Here is a 1,533-nt window from a genome sequence, read left to right on the forward strand (position 1 = left end):
TTTCATAATTTCAGATTTCTGAAGCTAGTCAGCCGAGGACTGGCAGAGGGGTGAGGGTGCGCAGAACAGCCGTTTCTTGGTTCAAAGTCTACCCAGCTTGTAACAAATGCAGGCATGTCTCTGTACAAACCAAAGTAGCAGTCTTGGCTAATTGCAACTGAACCAGCCAGAAATGATATGTACTAAACCCAGCCAGATGAGCATGTAACTCCTAGCGGAACCACTTGGCCAAACTGGTCCTGGTCTGGTAAGTCTCTGTCATTTGCAAGGCCCGGCAGGCTTTGCAGAAGTGGATGGCCCAGGAACTTCGCTCGGATGGTTTTAGCCATGTTCGCCACTGGAAGTAGCGCTGGTAGCGCGCAGGGTCCTTGTCCAGCTCCTGGAGGTACTGGGCCAGCCCTTGAGCATTGGGAAAGTCATTGATGTGAATAAAGGCATCAGGGGGAAGAAAGCGCTCATAGTTTTCTCGAGAGGGGCCGCAGACAACGGGCACGGCCCCTGAGCCCAGGGCATTGTTCCAGAGTTTCTCGGTGATGTAGTCCTCATGAAGCGAGTTCTCAAAGGCTAAGTAGAACTTGTACTGGGACAGGGTGGAGAAGTGCTTGTCCCTGGGCAGAGGCATGTGATGGCTGCCGTATATATCCACGTGGAGGTATTTCTTCAGCTCCTCATAGTACTGCACCCGGCGGGAGGCTGGGTTCCAGTTACTTATCACCCAGGCCACCAGCTTGGACTTGGTTGGGATGCTGAAGTTCTGGGGCTGGCTGAGGACCTCCAGCCACCCGTAGGGGGTGAAGATATCCGAGTCCCTCCGGTATGACATGGTCAGGTTGAAGAGGTTATCCATAAAGCCCAGGTTAGGGCTGTGGCTGGGGGACTCCAGGTTGAACCAGATCCAGTGCTGGGAAGGGGGCCGTGGGCCCTGGGGCAGTTTCTTTGGGCCAGAGCACACATCCCTGTGATGCACAATCACCGCATTGGCCTTGTGGTACCAGCTGCGGTTGGCCGTGATGTGACAGTCCCGGATGCCAAAGAGCTCCGAGCATTTTTGCAGAGCAGCAGGGTGCCCAAAGGGCCAGGTCCATAGCAGGATGATCAGTTCCGAACCAGCCTGCGGTGCTGTGGGGCTGTTTCCAGGCTGGGTTGCGAGTGCAGAGGGATTGCCAGCCCGGGGCTCTGGGCCTTGGTTCCTGGAGGGCTGAAGGTATGTAAACAAACAGAGGGCGAGTATGAATTGGGAGAGAATAAAGAGGAGGAGGTTCTTGCAGGCTGGGCTTTTCGTCTGCTCGCTGCTCGGCATTGCTGGCCTGGGAATGCAGGAGACACCAATGACGGAGGGATTAGTGATTAGCGAAAACTAAACACGGTGGGGACGAGGGGAACAGAGCAGTGCCAGGAACTGGCACCGCTTGTTAGAAAGTGGTCACAGATCTGAAGCCCAAAGGAGGCAACACGAAGCAAAATCACTTGCACACTCACAGCTGAGGGCAGACCAGTTCTTTGGTGGCCCACCTCCCAAACCTGCCCCTGCTG

At 55.3% G+C, this 1,533-nt stretch overlaps 1 protein-coding gene across 1 annotated transcript; it reads right to left on the reverse strand.

Moving 5' to 3' along the window:
• Positions 1-211: 211 nt before the first annotated feature.
• Positions 212-1,300, reverse strand: LOC116839965 (3-galactosyl-N-acetylglucosaminide 4-alpha-L-fucosyltransferase FUT3-like). Its single transcript, XM_032806303.1, has one exon. It carries the CDS (start codon positions 1,298-1,300, stop codon positions 212-214), a length of 1,089 nt encoding a protein of 362 aa, XP_032662194.1.
• Positions 1,301-1,533: the final 233 nt, after the last annotated feature.

This window comes from Chelonoidis abingdonii, chromosome 11, assembly GCF_003597395.2.
Source record: "Chelonoidis abingdonii isolate Lonesome George chromosome 11, CheloAbing_2.0, whole genome shotgun sequence".
Taxonomy (NCBI): Eukaryota; Metazoa; Chordata; order Testudines; family Testudinidae; genus Chelonoidis; species Chelonoidis abingdonii.

Bases quoted from the DNA above. Each gene is read 5' to 3' on its own strand.
- LOC116839965 (XM_032806303.1), bottom strand. From the start codon at position 1,300: ATGCCGAGCAGCGAGCAGACGAAAAGCCCAGCCTGCAAGAACCTCCTC.